Source organism: Arvicola amphibius, chromosome 5, assembly GCF_903992535.2.
Source record: "Arvicola amphibius chromosome 5, mArvAmp1.2, whole genome shotgun sequence".
Lineage (NCBI taxonomy): Eukaryota > Metazoa > Chordata > Mammalia > Rodentia > Cricetidae > Arvicola > Arvicola amphibius.
The window spans coordinates 50,395,328-50,411,616 of NC_052051.1; the positions used below are offsets into that span (position 1 = coordinate 50,395,328).

General features: G+C 45.0%; 1 protein-coding gene across 1 annotated transcript in view; it reads left to right on the forward strand.

The window, feature by feature from the left end:
• The window catches only part of Fbn1 (fibrillin 1), a 205,486-nt gene that overhangs the window by 159,585 nt on the left and 29,612 nt on the right, over window positions 1–16,289 (forward strand). The window contains exons 41-49 of the mRNA XM_038330599.2: window positions 801–923; window positions 1,563–1,721; window positions 2,362–2,433; window positions 5,025–5,150; window positions 6,141–6,263; window positions 9,566–9,691; window positions 11,781–11,897; window positions 13,056–13,184; window positions 14,008–14,127. Of these exons, the coding sequence (XP_038186527.1) occupies window positions 801–923; window positions 1,563–1,721; window positions 2,362–2,433; window positions 5,025–5,150; window positions 6,141–6,263; window positions 9,566–9,691; window positions 11,781–11,897; window positions 13,056–13,184; window positions 14,008–14,127 (1,095 nt within the window). The remainder of the gene's footprint in view (window positions 1–800; window positions 924–1,562; window positions 1,722–2,361; window positions 2,434–5,024; window positions 5,151–6,140; window positions 6,264–9,565; window positions 9,692–11,780; window positions 11,898–13,055; window positions 13,185–14,007; window positions 14,128–16,289) is intronic.

A 16,289-nucleotide genomic window follows, 5' to 3' on the forward strand; every position in this document is an offset into this window, starting at 1 on the left:
CAGGGTTTCTCTGCAGCTTTTAGAGCCTGTCCTGGAGCTAGCTCTTGTAGACCAGGCTGGTCTCGAACTCACAGAGATCTGCCTGCCTCTGCCTCCCGAGTGCTGGGATTAAAGGCGTGCGCCACCACTGCCCGGCCTTATTCACTCTTTTAAAGATGAATTCTAACCATTTTTCGATTTGAGAACAATTAGCCCAAGGAGACTGGGTGGCAGGAGGTGGGGACAAAACCCATCTACGTCTAGGATTCACAGGACCAATTAATTAGGTGAGAGACCTCTTCGGTAAGAATTATTTGAACATCACAGTGAAGTAGCATTAGTGCTCAGACTTGCAGCTAACAAATACTCCCGGGAGCCACCATGTTTGGTATGGAGAGGCACTAAGGGTCCCTCCTGCATTGTTTACAGTGAAGATTTAGGAAGTCGCTCGCTGCTGACTTCAGTCTAGATTATATCTGTGAACACAGGAAGCATGTTATTATCTTTCTGAAGTATATTTGACAGCTATGATTTTGCCCCATTTCCATCTCTCTGTGCTTTGGGGGGAACAGTAAGAATGGATTTATTAAGTGCTCAGATCAGAAGGCATGAGTTCCTTTGTAAGCCTTCTTTGCTGAAAATCTGACATAGAGAAGGGAGGGACATCCTCGGGCTGAGACCCTGATGTTCACATCTGGATTCCATGGCCTCTGGATGGAGGCTCTGCTCTTTGCCGTCAGCATTCGCGCTAACGCTAGGCACCCGCCCGTTCCAGAGCGAGGCTCTCATAGTCACTTAACACCTTCTCTTTTGGGTCATAGATGTAAATGAATGTGAGACTCCCGGAATCTGCGGTCCGGGGACATGTTACAACACCGTTGGCAACTATACCTGCATCTGCCCTCCAGACTACATGCAAGTGAACGGGGGAAACAATTGCATGGGTGAGTCTGTGTCCCGAGTGTGCGGGGCTGGCTCTCCTCTGCAAAGATCAGTTAAGCATCTGGGGTTCAGCAGTGCTCTGCCCCTCAGAGTGCTTCTCTCCTTTGAACTGTTGTAGTTAAGTTCACCCCGACCCCCAACGTGCCCCTCGTAGACCATAAGTTTGGCATTTTCACCATGTGTGGGTGGTTGAGGGTTTTTCTTTAAAATGTGATGTTGGAAGATGCCAAACAGTTTAATAGCACTTCTTTTGTTTGACTTATAGGTGTGTCTTTATACAATTATATTTCGGCACTGACCTACAGCATTAAAACATCATGAGTCGGAAATAAGAGACGCGCTGCCAAATGGCAGTGGAGAATTGCTATGGGGAGCGTGGGTGGAGGGCCGTGTAAAGTTTGCTAAGGCTGAACTACATAATGACTTCATTCCGTGGCACGGAACACCAGAGAGTGCGTTTCTCCGAGGGCCTTGCTTGTAGCAGCGTGGCCAGCCGAGAAGCTGTGTGTACGACGGTTTTCTGCTCTTACACAGCTGGGCCGCCACATATACTTGCCTTGGTGGGGGAGGGTCGTGTTAAGCTCTGCTGTGTTGTGAAGAGTCTGTGAAATCACCAGCCCTTCTGTTCTCCTTTCTCCTAGACATGAGAAGAAGCCTGTGCTACCGAAACTATTATGCCGACAACCAGACCTGTGACGGGGAACTCCTGTTCAACATGACCAAGAAGATGTGCTGTTGCTCCTACAACATTGGCAGAGCCTGGAATAAGCCCTGTGAACAGTGTCCCATCCCCAGCACAGGTGACATTTAGTTTTGTGGCTACCGTTGTTGATAAATTAGCCAGGAATTGCTAGAGAAAGTCAATCTTCGTAAAGAGAGAGAAAGAGAGGACATTCTTTATTTCCGGAGGGATAACTTGACTTACAAAGGCGAGCATTGACCTTTTAGTTGACTGTGGTCATTTCCGCTGAAAACCGAGTGATAGAGTTAATTTTCTAACTTATATCCAAATTTATAACCAGACCTGTAAATTCAACAGATCACAAAAATATAAACAGTGCTAGCATTGTTTATGTTATAACACTGGAAACATCAGGGAAACCAATATGACTAATAAATGAGCTTAATTTCTTAATGTATCTAAAACTAGCCTTGGGCTGTGGAGAAGGCTCAGTGTACACCATGAGTGTGAGGGCCTGAGTAGCAATGTTGAGAACCCACATGAAAGTCAGACACAGAATCCAGGATGGAGGAAAAGGAAACCCATTTCTCCCGCATTCACAGTGAGGTCACTTTTCCTTCAGTGTCTGTGCTACAGCCGAGGTTCCATCTGCAGGATTTTCAGATGAAAACATTTTCACAAATGTTTACATAGTTATTTCTCTCCCTGAATTTTTGCTCAGCCCTGACCCCTGCCCTTTCTTTGTTTACCTCTCGCAGATGAGTTTGCTACCCTCTGTGGAAGCCAAAGGCCAGGCTTCGTCATTGACATTTACACTGGTCTACCCGTGGGTGAGTTGAAGTGGGTGTGCTTGTGAGCATGGCGGGGTCCTCTGCCTCAGGGCGGGGGTGGGGTGGGGATATACACACCATCATTTTCCTAGGTTCAGTCACTGTATGAAAAGCGGGGGGATACACACCATCATTTTCTTAGGTTTGCTTTTTCCCTTTCTTTTCTGAGAAGGAAAAGTTGTTAAATGATGCCTTAAGCAGTTTTGAGGTACCAGGTCCTCATTTGAAATATGATGTGACGCCCTTTGCAGCGCCACCTAATGGGCAGAAGCCTTCACTGGTCCTGGCTAAGGAGCCTAGAAATCACAGCCCTCAGTGTCAAAGGGAGGGCAGGACCAGCTGACTTTGGATTTACCTTAATTTCCCAGTATTTCCTTCTAAGTTTACCTAAAGTTCTTTTAATGAGGGTTTGTTACACAAAGCTCCCCTGCTTATCAATCTTGTCTCCCCGGCCTCTCTTTAGGTCCCTAACTTGGAGAATGTCATGGGTATAAAAATCTTTACAGAGTCAGGCATGATGGTGCATGCCTTTAATCGCAGCACTAGGATGGCAGAGGCAGGTGGATCTCTGAGTTCAAGGCCAGCTTGGTCTACAGAGAGAGTGAATTCCAGAACAGCCAGGGCTATGCAGAGAAACCTGTCTTGAGGAAAAAAAAAAAAATTTTCCGTAGTAGGGTCTCATGTAGGAGCTGAAGCAGACTGTACCATGGGATAGTAGCTCAGACTAGATTAGGAAGCACCGAGGATTGAGAGGCCTTGCACAGAGGTTAACCAGCATAGGCAGTGCCCTTGCAGTTTAGAAGCAAACACCACCAAAGTCAGCAGGAGCTGCTGCATCCTGGGGGTCCCCCTCATGGGACCTATGTCCATCCCCAGATGCCCCCTAAGCCTCCGCGACTGCGTCTGGTAGCAGACACCACCGCTTGCTTTGTCTTGCCTTATTCCTAGTAAGTAAAACCGAAATCCACATCAGCCTTTCCAGTGACCTTGTTTAAGAAAACAAGGACCTGGTCCAGCAATCAGCAGGCTTTCTTAGCGCTAAACCCATATGGCTCCTCAGGCCACTCAGCATCCAAAGAAACTTCATGGTTTGGAAAGAAAAACTGCTAAATGACATTGGCATGGAACACCTGGCCTTAGCTACTCTGTTTTTCTCCTTCCCAAAACATCTTTTAATCTGTCTAGAATCTGTGATTGGGAGGTAAGTGGCCTCTAATGGTAATGGGTCTCCATGGGCAGTCCAGGCATGTAACCCGGCAATGCCTGGCTCCCACGGTTGGCAGTCAGCAAGGACTTGGAATGGCACTAGCACCATCCTCCAGTAGATCTGGGAAGACTTCCAACCGTCTTGTCCAAATTCCCTGCTTTCCAGTGGAAGAGACAGGGGCCCAGAAAAAGGGAAGGGACTCACCCAGGGCCACCTAGCTAATTAGTAACAGAGCTGGGACCAGAACCCAGTCTGACTCACAGTTTGCTTGGCTTCTAGCTCTGGGCAACTAGAAACATGGTATTTAGCAGTGTACTTAGTGTTACCAAATTCTGCCATGACAAAATACTTAGAGGATTGTAAAGCCTTATTTTATTTGAGTTTATATCCTCCCCCTAAAAGGTCTTGGAACTGTTGGCATATAGAGTCCTTTCCTGGGCAGCGAAAACTATATAGCATGTTTATTAATCTTGTCTTAAAATGTTAACTTCTCCAAGTGGAAATAAAATCCAGACAGAAAAAAGAAAACACTTAATAATATCCTTTTGCTATTTTGTACCTAACAATGACTAAAGATTTGATTCAGTCTGTTTTTGCTATACTTGGTAATAACACATCATTCTATTTAGAAATAACGAATGTTGGGGTCCCTATTTCATGATTTAATCTATACTAAAAGAACGGGTTCTAAATTAGTCAAACTCTTGAAAAAGAATCTGGGACAGGTGGATTTCAGGGTGTGTTCTTTTGAGGTTTCTGCTGTTCTTATAAATGCCACGTTAGGGCTGGAGAGATAGTTAAAGGGTTTAGAGCATTGACTGCTCTTCCAGAGGACCCGGGTTCAACTCCCAGCACATATCTGGCAGCTCACAACTGCCTGTAACTCCTACTCCCAGAGATCTGAGACCTTCCCACAGACAAGCATATAGGCAAAATACCGATGCACATAAAATAAAAATAAACTCCACCTTAGCCTATGGCTGTCCCCTTACAACTCTGGCAAGTAAATACCCTATGGAGCCTCCTGCTTATAGTAAGAAAACCCAGTGCCTCTGCAGAGTAACAGATGCCCCAGGAACCAGAGACTGGTGGTGTAGCCCCTTGGGGCCCTCCAGGAGAAGATGCAGACGAGCCCAAACCTCTGGCTTAGTAAACACAGTCTCCCGTGACAGTTCTTCCCAGCTGACCATCTCTTCAATCCTCCCCTCCTCATCAGGTGTACACGCTGCTCAGTAGATTCAAAAGTGGTCCCTGCCTTACAAACTGGATGTTTTGCAACAAAACCTAACTCCAAGGACGTGTGTGTCTGTCTTTCCAGTCCTGTCTCCAGCTTTCACAGGGTCGTGGACCACACGGTTGCTCACAAGGGCTTCTCTGTTTTTAGATATTGATGAGTGCCGGGAGATCCCGGGGGTCTGTGAAAACGGAGTGTGCATCAACATGGTTGGCAGCTTCCGGTGTGAGTGTCCCGTGGGGTTCTTCTATAATGACAAGCTGCTCGTTTGTGAAGGTAGGTGTGACTCTTTCACATCCACACACAACGCAGCTGGCAAGCTGCTTAGCAACACCTTTGCAAATTCTACCACACTGGACTCAACTCAAGAGCTAGAATAGAAAAATGCATTCTAGAAAATTCTCCCAGGCTTGACACAAATATTTTAAAAATTAATGAATTAAGAAAAGTACATGGTAGAGATCAACATGGGGGAAAATACTTTTTTAAAAAAAAAAAATTAACTCTTAAGGGGAAAACTAGGATGTTTATTCTAGAACATCATCCCCCAACACTGGATATATTCATTTCCCAACTGATAAGAAAAGACTTGAAACTCCTGGGTGTGTCAAATAAATTGCTTTTGTTTCATTTTCTTCAGAGCAAACACAAGAGGACAGTCATCTTTAGCTAAATGTTAAAGTCAGTGTTCTCTTTGAAATAGAGATTTGCTTACCCAAAATAGAAATGATAATTTAAAAAAAAAATGCTCCAAACACATGAGAGAATCCTAAATGGTGAGAGGAAGAAATTTGGTTTCATATGGAGAATGTTGGCAAGCATGAGATGGACTTCTGGTGGCCTCCTGTGGCCATGTGCACAGAGACTCCAAGGCTTCCTTCTAACGCATCATACTTCGTCTCTCCTGCAGAGAGGATGGCATTCCTGTATATTTTAGTGGAGGAGACATTGCTGCTTATTAAAAATATGACACTCTCTAGGATAGCTGGAATCATTTCTACTTAATGTTTGAGCAGCAGGCCTCTAGCCAAATTTTTTACGTTATAGAAAGGTTGGGTTATTACCCCCCCCCCCCGAGCGTGTGTGATGGCGCTCAGTGTGTGATGGTATCAATATTTTGTCATGAACAAACCTTTTCCTCTAAATCAAGGATGGTTGACAGTCTACATATAGCTACCATTTCAAAAGATAGAGCCCAAATAATATCTATAACACTGACAACACCAGACTCTGCTCTCCCTGGATTAAGTTCTCTGCTGCTTGCAGATATCGATGAGTGTCAGAACGGCCCCGTGTGCCAGCGCAACGCTGAATGCATCAACACTGCAGGCAGCTACCGCTGCGACTGCAAGCCGGGCTACCGCCTCACCTCCACCGGGCAATGCAACGGTAAGTAACACCCCCTCGAGACCGTCACCATGGCAGTTCTGATGCCTGCATTTCTTCAGTGATTATCAGGCTAAGGAATAAAAGTAAAGATTTAGGTTGATAAACTCAAAGTAACTAAAGAGAAAAAACAGGAAGATTGTTGGAATATATAAACACTTAGCTTTTTGCCTTCTTTATGGAGAAGGTATTTGCAAAGCAAAACAGAGGCCATTTACAGAAATAATTGCCTATATCCCTACCCCACCCAGAAATATCCACCTCCTCACATACATAAAATCAGCATTCATTACCAAATTATTACCATTGTTATTACTATTATTTGTTTCTACATAATCTTCCTTAGACAGGTTTTTACCACCTCCTTTATGTATGTAGGAAGGCTGCACTCCCTTGAGTTGGAGCAGACCTTTCTATATAAACAGATTCAACTCTCTCTCTCTCTCTCTCTCTCTCTCTCTCTCTCTCTCTCTCTCTCTCTCACACACACACACACACACACACACACACACACACACAAACACAGCACTGCCACCGCACCCTTGTCTTCCCAAACATCTTGCTGACACATCACTCCCTGAAAGCAGCAAACACTGAGGGTCTCATCACCTCCACAGGACCCACAGTTAGCGGGAGGTTAGGAATGTGGGCTGTCCACCTCTGTCAGGCTGCGGTGTGAGTAAGCAGGGAGTGTGCTGTCAGCTTCCACAGGTGGTGAATCTAGTCACCATTTGATGACATCCATAGCTAAGGGTACAAAAATGAAGACCCTGGTGTCTCAGCTCAGAGGCAAACTAAGACCTCAGACGGGTCTTCATGTAAGCCTGTGGTTACAGTCGTAACAGTGAAGGTCGGGAAGAGTATGACCCCCTGCTCGGGGCTCCCTTCCAAGTGAGTTTCCTGGGTTTTGTGCTTTTGTGAATGAAACGACTCGGGAGGGCCGTGATCAGGTTTTCCTTGGCTCTCCTGGCCAGCGGTGATTAGGGAGTAGGAAGTATGCTGCTCTCTGAAGGGAATTTCCCATTGTTCAGTGAGACCTGGGTGGGAAGAGGGTGTAGAACAGAACAAAAAAGTCACTTTGCGAACCAAGATTTGCTTTGTTGGGTTTAAAGGAGCATGTGCAAGTATTGAGCACTCTGCCAATGGAGCTGAGATTATCCATAAAGTAAAGACACAGAACAGGAAAAATGCGGCTCCCCCTGATACCAAGCACAATACCCCAGTGACCTTTGGCTCTGGCTCTACTTCCCTGCATTTTACTTTTAATTTATATTTCTTTGGAGCTGGGCGAAATAAGTCCAGTTAAAATAAAGAGTGGCTGGTCATACTGAGTGTGCCATTTTAGACTATTTACTCTGGCCCTTAAGCTGGGCTATTTATAGACTGGCAAAAATCAACCAGTTACAGCCCCCTCCAGCTTACTCTCTTTATCTTTTCTTATTGAATGTTGATATAAACCGCACCTGGTACCGTCAGGGTAAACCTGGGTGAGCGGTTTGTATAGCCCACAATTCAACTGCCCTCAGCTATGGAAGCTTTTGCGCTTTGTAACTATTCAGCTTGAAGGGCTGAAGATTTTATTCTAGAAGCATCTTCAGTCCCATCTCACTTTTGTTGTTTATTTTTGAGACAGGATCTTACTCCTTTGCTCAGGCTTCCTTACAGTTCCTCCTGTAGCAGTTCCTGCGTGCCGAGATTGCAGTTGTCTACTTTAAAGTATTTTTTTTATATAAAGATTTATTTATTATGTATACAATGTTCCTACTAACTGTACACCTCCATGCCAGAGAGGGCACCAGATCGCATTACAGATGGTTGTGAGCCACCATGTGGTTGCTGGGAATTGAACTCAGGATCTCAGGAAGAGCAGTCAGTGCTCTTAACCTATGAACCATCTCTCCAGCCCTATTTTAAAATATTTTTTAAGAACTGTCTTATCCTGGTAGTTTCCAGGCATACTGCAAAGCATTCTTTCTGCCTCTATTTAAAATGGGAATATCATCCTGTGAGATTTGAATATGAATTCATAGGCACATTGTCACAAATTCCAAATCAACTGGTTCTAGGTGTGATTTGAGGGGGAGCTGAGCTCAGATGGCCATTCTGACCTCAGTAACCAACCCTACCCCTGTAGAAATGCCTCTCCTAGCTACATCCCCAGCCTCTTTCTTCTGGTCTCTGCTCTTCCTGTGTGGGATCCTGCCCCTACTCCAAAGTTTGGCCAAACCTCTCACACCTCAGACATGATCTCCTGGGAATTAGAAATCTGGTTCTTACAGAGCCCTAGTTTTCTGGACCCAGAGAAATGAGCTCTCTACCCTTGGACTCTCTAAAGTGGTAAATTTTGCTTTGTCATCAGTACCTCCAAGTACTCCATGTTTTATTTTTTTAAAAAAAAAAGTCATAAAATAGGATAAAGGAGAGATCTAAGACACATATCTGGTCCTTACATACTCCTAGATCCAGCAACACCTGATGGTGACCGGCCTTCCTCAAGGGCGGCTTCCTTTTCTGACCATGAAAGTGAAAATCCCCTTTCTTTGCCCATCCATTCTTCGTTTGAAATACTTCCTCACATGAGAACAGTGAGATTTGTTAACTGTTTTCTCTGCGGACTAGCCGTAGTTTCTGAGCTGTGTGATCCCAGTTCCTCCCGCGTGTGAGACTCAAGCAGCGTCTTGATAGAATCTGCATGGAGCCGGTTACTAGAAAGATCTCTGCCAGGGTGGGGCCTTGTCACTCTGATGTGGCTGTGAATGGTGGCTCTGTAGACCCGGGAGAGAAGCAGCCTGGATCTGCAGCTCAAAACAGGATGTGGTGGAATGAAAGCTGTAGGCGTGAGACAAAGCGAGAAGGCTGTGAGCATCTATTCAATTACACCATTGTCCCATTTCAGAAACACCGTTATGTGTTTGACATTGCTGGACATTTTCAAAGGAAGCCCCAAAGTGTCTGTGATCTTACTTTAGCACCAACACCTAGGGCTATTCATTCCACAGTCTGAGATGCTGTTTAGGCACTTTATAAAACACTTCACCCCATCCTAAGTTTTTTTTTTTTTCCTCTTTCAAAATACTTTTGGTGGCAGGAACTGTTTCATTGGTTCACTTGGTATTAAAGTATGATCTAACTCATGTCAACACGAAAATAGACAGGAATGCCAGTGTCTGTTTCGTACGTCCGTTTTGAGTTAGGATGAACTCTGAGAGTAAGGCCCGGAAGAAAGCTGTTTGGTCATTAATGCCCTAAGTCTCCGTGTAAGAAAGCATGCAATTGGACATAACTTCCATGCCTTTGGTTTACAGATCGCAACGAGTGTCAAGAAATCCCCAACATATGCAGCCACGGGCAGTGCATCGACACAGTGGGAAGCTTCTATTGCCTTTGTCACACCGGCTTCAAGACAAATGCAGATCAAACCATGTGCCTGGGTAAGCATGCGTCCACCGTCCGTGCTTTCCTTTGGATCCTAGTGAAGAACTTAATTGCATCTGCGTGAGTGCAGGAGTTAATACTAAGTTGTTTGCTAATTAGTTCACTGTTTTACAAAATAAAAATGGGGGTGGGTACACAGTGACACACCACTTAGTCTTTGGCGGTCTGAACACAATCATCTTCTTCCTTGCTGTCCGTTAAAATGCCAGCGTGTAGAAACCCTTTCCTCGCCGTTTGGGATCTAGCTTATGGCCTCGTGCGTCCTAGGGGAGCCCTCCACCACTGAGTCACATTCCCAGCCACGGGGGGGGGGGGGGGAGTGCTTAACTAACAGATAAGTTGAGAAAATGTATTTAAAAGGCAACTTAATTTGTACTAATGGTAATAGTGTGTGCCTTTGGGTGGTATTTATGGGAGCTCACTTATCAGACCAGACTCTAGCTTTGAATGTAGGGACATTTTTTTGTGAGAAGGGTCTCCACCTCATACCAAATCTTCAAAGGCAAAATGAAAATTGTTACAGGGGGAAAAGTGAAGGATCTTTTTCGTATGGGAAAAGAGGAAGAGGCGAAGGTTTCAAGTCCTCCTTTTCGGTACTGTCAGAGGCTCTACAAACACATAGCCATCATAGCCTCATCTTCCTACCTTCTTCTTCTGATTCAAGGCCTTTGAGGGCCTTTAAGCCCACGAATCAAACTTATACCGGAAGAACAGCCTACAGAACCCTGGTTAAACCACTTGCCTTTGACGTTAACGGGGTCCATTGATGAATGATGTTTCATCTTCTCCATAATCGGCCTCTGTTTCTGTCTCCTCTCTCTCTCCTCTACCCCTCCTCTTCTTTCTTCTCCTCCTTCTCTTCTTCTTCCTCCCCTTCTTCCTCCTCCTCCTCTTCCTTTTCCTCCTCCTCCTCCTCCTTCCCCCCCCTCCACTTAAACTTTCTGAAACCTGCCAACAAAGAACTTAACAAGCTTGGCCGTGGACGAACACAACAGATTTGCTGTGCCTTCCCAATTCCCAGGTGGCTGGCACAGTGACTCACTTATCTGGATGTGATGCTTAGTCCATATTCAAGGCTCTGGGGAGCTAGCAATAACTTCTCCATCAGAATCACAAATAATTCCTTTCTTCTACTTCCCCCTCAGTATAGTATGTAGGAACGATGCTAGCTGCTATGGTGAATGCAGAAATATCCTAGCTGCCAGGATAAGCTTCACAGTGCACCAGAGAGAAAAATCAAAGACCAATAAAAAAAGACAGACGATGCCGGAGCTTCTAACTGAGTCGGATTGAGTACCATCTCCTCCTTTAGCTGAGTTCAGAGGGATTGCTAAGTTATCACCAGTGGGGAAAAGGAGACGTGTCCAGAGTGGCAGGGTAGCTGGAGAGTGGAGTTCTGCTGCTGATTGCAGAGCGAAGCCTGATGAGTCACTTTGGGGTAACTTGGAGTACGAGTCCTGAAAGCAGAAGTTTGCCAAAGGTGGCAGCGAGTGAAGGTCCAGATGCACGCAGAAGGTTTTCCATTTTCAAGTGGAAATAGTTGAGCAAAGTGGCAAGGGTGGAGAATTTGAGAAGCAAATAGGATAAAATTCCTGTCCAGTTCTCATGTCCTCATCTTGCCTCCTCCCATGTTCCATGAGGAAACACTGGACTTCCAAGGTGTAGGCCCTCACCTCAGTTTTTCCAGGGCACTGATGCCATCAGCCAGAATATTCCAGCCTCTGGGGGGAGCTGCTGTGCAGCCCCAGCTGCTCCAGCCTCCGGGGTGGGGGGGGGGGAGGAGCTGCTGTGTAGCCCCAACTGCTCCAGCCTCCAGGGGGAGCTGCTGTGCAGCCCCAGCTGCTCCAGCCTCGGGGGGGTGGGGTGGGGGAGGAGCTGCTGTGTAGCCCCAACTGCTCCAGCCTCCAGGGGGAGCTGCTGTGCAGCCCCAGCTGCTCCAGCCTCCAGGGGGAGCTGCTGTGCAGCCCCAGCTGCTCCAGCCTCCAGGGGGAGCTGCTGAGCAGCCTCAGCTTCTCTCCTGGGACAACATAATTTCTCTCTCCTTTAGTCATAGCGCCCTCTCTCTCTGGCCTTTCTTCTTCCCAGACATAAACGAGTGCGAGAGAGACGCCTGTGGGAATGGGACTTGCAGAAATACAATCGGCTCCTTCAACTGCCGCTGCAATCATGGCTTCATCCTTTCTCACAACAATGACTGCATAGGTGAGTATGCTGGCGAGTGTCACCACGTTATACAGCTGCCTGTGTCACGGCCAGGGTGCAGGCTGCTCTTATATTGTACCCAAACTTCTTCTACCTGACAGTTGGTCACATGACTATCAAATATCATGTGCTAATTAAAAGTCATATTTAGTAACTATTGCCTTGATTAAACTGTGTATCAGCACCTATAATTTTATAGCTGCTTTGATATAAGTTAAATAAATTTTAAGACAAAAGCTTTAGGCTACAATATACAGAAGCAGGTCTGCAGCCTCTCTGCAGTATATAAAATTCCCTTTCTGAGACACAATAGGCATTTTCTCTTAGATGCAGAATCTAGACTTAACTTTATGTATGTACTATGTAAAACATGTATACAGATGACATGAAGCAGAAGGGGGAATGTTTGGGATCAGGAAGGGGTCAGTGGGAGGACAGGAAGGACAGGAAGGACTCTAGGAATGAGAGTATGAGCAAGGTGCATGGGAAATATGGATGAAACCATCTCAAGGAAACCCGCAGTTTTAAACTAAATATTTTAAGGAGAGAAGCTAAGAAGCAGTAATGAATCAAATACTGTATAGAGTTAGAAGCTAATGTTCAATATTTCAAAATGTAGTACCAAAGTATGACTTCTGAATTATGTATCTAGTAAATCAGTTTTACCTTTTAAAAATAAAATCTAAAATAAAGAGACCAGAAACGGGGAGGCGGGGAGAAGGTGCTGAGGAAGCATGGGGAAGGCAGAGGTACACATTAGAAATGAAAGCAAAAGGAGGTTTGGGGTTGAAAGGAGCCTAGGGGTAGTCGGGGTGGAGCAGAAAATCTACGAAAACAAATTTGGTTTGAAAATTCCATGATGAAACCTAATTCTGTGGATACTAATTAAATTTTTTAAATAAAAATGCAAAAAGGCAAAAAATATACAAAGTCTAAGCAAAACTGCTACAAAGTTATCATGCAAATTAACAGCTTTAATATGATAATGCAATCTTTTCATTATAGTTGGATGGGTTCCTACGGCTGGGTCTGCAGCTAAAACCAGACCTTCATTTTAAGTTCTTATGTTTGGCCAAGTCCACAAAGGCCACCAAAGTTCAGGATGATGCCTGGTATTTGGACATTTTCTCTGGAACTTAACAAAGATTTTTTTTTCAGATGTTGATGAATGCGCAACTGGAAATGGGAACCTGTGTAGAAATGGCCAGTGTGTCAACACAGTGGGGTCCTTCCAGTGCAGGTGCAATGAGGGCTACGAGGTGGCTCCAGATGGCAGGACCTGTGTGGGTGAGTGTGGGGCTCAGGAAAACCCTGAGTGGGTGAGAGGGACAGGCCAGTCCTGAGGGGTCTGCCGTAATGTGTGCTAATAAGGGAAACTAATTGGCTTAGGTGTGTGTGTGTGTGTGTGTGTGTGTGTGTGTACAGAAAAATAAATATAGAATCATGAATTCAGGGGGTGTTGGGTAAAAAGGAGTTGGGTGGGGTGGGGGGAACCAGGAAGGTGAAAAGTATGCAAATACATTGTAGTTATGAAGTTCTCAAATTTAAAAAGAAAGAAAGGAGAACAGTTCCTGAGAAAATGTCCCCAGAGGCCCAGCACAGAACCAGGGAGTCCCTGTTCTAATCCCGCTATGGGGCGCTAGTGGGGAAAAAAATCCCAGTAGGATTACACTAATCTTGCCTGTAAAGACTTTATTTTTTAATTTTTTTTAAAAAAATACATATCATTTTTCTTTTTATTTTAAAATTAGGTTATAGTCATAGAAAACATCTTAGCTGTTAAATGTTAGACACATAGCTGTGATTCATTATAGTTCAAAATACTTCTCCAGAGGTAAGGTCACAGAGTCTTTCAAGAATCATTAAAACCCCTTTAACACGCCGCTCTGTTCTTGAAATACTTAATTTGTGGCAGGTGGAGTAAAACGTGGCTGTATCACACACTTTGGGAAGCTTTTAAAGTGATTGCTTTCTCTTTGGGAGACTTTTGTGGCTTTTAATGGGCCCTGTGTACGTCTCTGCTTTAATTCCGCTCCCTTTGACTGAGTTTGTTCTGCTTAATGGAAATCATGCCAGCAGGGGCCTCTCTCCGGCTTTCTTTTCTCTGCAGACATCAACGAATGTGTTCTGGATCCTGGGAAATGTGCCCCTGGAACCTGTCAGAACTTGGATGGCTCCTACAGATGTATTTGCCCACCTGGATACAGCCTACAGCAAGACAAATGTGAAGGTGAGGGCCGCTGACGAGCGGTGAGAAAGACTAAGGGGTTGCACTAGAATCACCGAACTCACACATTTTTGTGATGCCCTCTGCAGTTTGCAATACCTTTATATGTGTTTTTTAAATCTAAGTCAGAGGCTGTGACGTATGACAAGACAGGAGCGGCCAGTTCTTGTCCTGATCACTGGGGGTGTTAGTTTTCTCCATGCGCAAGCTGCTTAGGAGGCCCCAGCTCTTTCCCATTGATGGCGTTTCCGAATTAGATGATTTTACGTGACCGTCGTGGACAGCTAACCACAGCTCCCACATCCCCAAAAGCTCTCTAAGTGCCCACCTGCAAGGCTGGCTGAAAGTGGCTGTGTAGCCTGTCTGTGATGTCTCCAGCTGTAGGTGGGTCGAGATGTATTATATTGGAGAGTAAGTTCTCAGCAAGTTTTATGCATCATTCCATCCCTTTAGTCTCAGCACAGATTCCTGTTCACTGAGTGAAGGATTCTCACTACAAGAACTTTATGAATAAGCCAGTTGGATGGATTCTCAAGAAGTCACATAGTTCACACCCCTGCCTTTAAACAGTTCTCCCATCATCTTAGTGGGTGTTAGTTTCCTCTACTTTTAGTACTGCCAATGAGAAATGTTGTTATAAATCCAATTTTTACCACATTCCAGTGGTGATATTTTAAGTAGAAACATCTTATCAGAGTGAAGTCTAAAGGAGTCATTGAACTTTTTTCTTCTGTTATTTTTTTTTTTGAAAAATATTTATTTCCTATGTATGGGTGTTTTGCCTGCGTGCGTGTCTGTGCACCACGAGCATGCCTGGTGCCAACAGAAGGCAGAAGAGGGCAGCAGACCTCCTGGAACCGGAGATGGCTGTGAAGCACCGTGTGGGTGCCAGAAGTCACGCCAGGGTTCCGCCTGGAAGAGCGGCAGTGCCCTCTCCTGCTGACTCCTCTCTCTCTGGCCATTTTTGTTTTTAAGAAAAAAAATCTTATCTGTATCTGTGTGTGTGCATGCATGATGGTGTGCAGATGCTTACATGTGTGTGTGATACGGGCACTGGAGTGCAACACCGGGGAGTTAGTGCTCCCCTTCCATCACGTGGGGCTTAAGGCCCACCCTCGAGTCATGGTGGCGAGGGTATTTGCCCTCTGAGCCATCTCTCGGACACTTGTTTTGCCTTTCTTCATGACAGATATAATTTTCTTTGTGATTGCTATGTAAGTTCCCCAAAATAGCTAGACTAGAGGTACAGAGAAATAGAAAAAACTCCCCAGATGATCCATAAATGTGCCCATGCTACAATATCTGTACCTATTATTAGGAACCTGGTACCTCCAGGCTAATGTTTAATATAAGAAAAAGAAACAGGGTTGGGAGATGTCTCAGTTGGCACAAGTGTGTGAATCTGAGTTTGGATCTAGCACCCACATCAATGCCAGGTGAGGGTGGTAGCCATCCGGAAATCCCAGCACTTGGGAGATAGAGGCAGGGATCCCTGAGTCAAGCTGGCCAGCTGGACAAACCAGCATGCTTTAAGTTCAGCTGCGAGAGCCTAGCTCAATAAATAAGATGGAGAATGATCTAGGAAATCACCCAACATCAACCTCTGCCCTCTCACACACATGTATACATATGTCCATATGGACCCACACACTGCCACACACACACACACGCATGCACGCACACACGCATGCATGCACGCACACCATTTGCATAGACACATGCAAATATATAATGACAAGATTCATAATAACAATAAACATAAATATTTGAGCATTTTTACAAAAGTTACCTTTTTTTAAAGGAAAGGGTAGCTGTAGTGGTGGAAGAAGTTTAAGAATGATGCAAATCAATGAAGAAAAGTTCAACTTCATTAATAAGCCAAAAAAACAATAATTAAAATATGCACTATAACACGGAGTGATGAGGAGGCTGGTTTTGCATTGTGTAAGAAGATAATCACCTCAATTTCTTGTCTCTAGAATCTCTAGTATATGATAGTTACAATATTAAGGCAAGACAATGGAGTTAGTTTCTTGACTTTCCCTTAGGCGGACCTTTTAAGAACAAAGTCATGTAAATACATCGTGGTGTAGGCAGAACTGCACAGATGTGAAGTACAGAGTTCCATGACCCAAGGGATACGTAATATATTTTGTAAAGTTTTA